Source organism: Olea europaea, unplaced genomic scaffold (genome assembly GCF_002742605.1).
Source record: "Olea europaea var. sylvestris unplaced genomic scaffold, O_europaea_v1 scaffold22761, whole genome shotgun sequence".
In the NCBI taxonomy this organism is placed as follows: domain Eukaryota; kingdom Viridiplantae; phylum Streptophyta; class Magnoliopsida; order Lamiales; family Oleaceae; genus Olea; species Olea europaea.
Genome location: NW_019240833.1, coordinates 1 through 1,739, shown reverse-complemented (window position 1 = coordinate 1,739; position 1,739 = coordinate 1). Strand labels below are relative to the sequence as shown.

The window sequence follows — 1,739 nt, the reverse complement described above, 5'->3', positions numbered from 1 at the left end:
GGATGAAATTTGTTTCTATAATAAAAAAAGACAAGAAAATCATTTATCTTTTTATATTCGTTTGACTTTGTTTTGCATGAGAATTATTAATTAAAGGAAAATATTTTTTTATAATAGCTCTTAGAATTTGTTTCAATTGCCAACAAAAAAAAAACATATATATATATATATAATTACAGGGGCTGGAATTGGAATTCTCACCATATTCCAATTCAAGAAAAACCGAGAAAATGAAACTTGAAAATGGAATTCTAGGGAAAAAAATAAATAAATGCAATCAATAGAAAATTTTTACCTATCAAACATACAGTCAATGATCTATTCACTAATGTGATAACAATGTCATACCAATAGTTTCAATTTGGGAAAATTTATTTTAACTCCCCAATCGCACCCCACCTTGTAGGTTCTTTTAAATGACTTGACCTAATGTTTCTAGATCATGAAGGAACTTAGAAGACACAGACTCATCAACATCATGGACCTATTGAGATTGACTAATCTTCGCCAAATATTGTAAATGCAACCACAATATTTGCAGAGAGCAAGCATCCACAGCAAAAAACTCTTTGCCAAAACAAATCAGCCAACCGAACATCAATTCTGTTCGTGAATATTCATCGCAACAATGTCAAAAGATGAATCAGTACAAGCACAATTAACCAAAGTAATGGCAAAATACAAATATAAGATGTTATTGAATACGATGAATTACAATACTTGACAAAACACATACTGCAGTATCTAAGAAATATATTTCTTGAGATTTTTGTAGAGGACTTTTTGCTTTGGAAGGAAAATACTGAATTTATGAGACCATAACTGCAGGCCTCTTACATGCACAGCGAAGTTCTTCATTCTGATTTCTATAATGCTCTATTGCAAAACATAGCTGTCGTATAGCCTCTCTTTTCTCCTCAGCTCTATCCAAGATCAAGACTCTCTGCCTTTCCACCTCTTTCCCTAATTCCTCGACTCTAGATCTTAGTTCATCAGTTACCTTATTTGCATTTTGAGATTCTGCACTCAGCTGAACATTTTCAGAATGCAACTGTTGCAGACGACCCTCTGTTTCTTGAACTTGCTTATCCCGGAAACTTAGCTCCGCACAAAGTGTCAGTAACTTAGCATTGAGATCATCTTTCTCAGCCCAGAGCGCGTCAAACTCCAGTTTCAGCCTATCTAGATCTTCATTCATAGTGTTCACACATTCATTTTTCTCATATAGCTCTAGTGTTATTCTCTCCATCTCATCTAGCCAACTCGCTTCCTGGGCTTCATGCATTCTTTTCATCTCATTTTTGTTGGCTTCACATTGCTTAATCTCATTAGCTAATGATTCACACTGCAATTCCCATTCCTCAGTCCTTGCTTCTTGGGTGGTCAAACGTTCTGACAAATTAAAAATACGTGACTTAAGCTGTGCCGTCTCTGAAGCAAAATTTTCCGAGGCATCATTCAGTGCTGCAGTCAGCTTCGTTATCTCATAATCACGTTCTGCTAAATCTGCATTGTTTTTTAACATACACTCCTGCAAATCAAGGGCTCGACATTTCTCCGATTTTTCCAATACAGCTATTTGCATTTGTAGCTGGGAAACCTTTCTGTTCTCTTTTTGCATATGAACCTCGTGCATTTGTATCTCTCTATTTGCTGATTCAAGCTGAGTTTCCAGACTACCCAATTTTACCAACAGTGATGCATTCTTTTCCTGTTCACTTTTCATTCTGGCAATTTCG

General features: G+C 35.5%; 1 protein-coding gene across 1 annotated transcript; it reads right to left on the bottom strand.

Annotated features, from left to right (window-relative positions):
- Positions 1 to 574: 574 nt before the first annotated feature.
- Positions 575 to 1,733, bottom strand: LOC111381298 (protein NETWORKED 4A-like). The gene has a single exon (XM_023005070.1). It carries the CDS (start codon positions 1,724 to 1,726, stop codon positions 809 to 811), a length of 918 nt encoding a protein of 305 aa, XP_022860838.1. The 5' UTR covers positions 1,727 to 1,733; the 3' UTR covers positions 575 to 808.
- Positions 1,734 to 1,739: the final 6 nt, after the last annotated feature.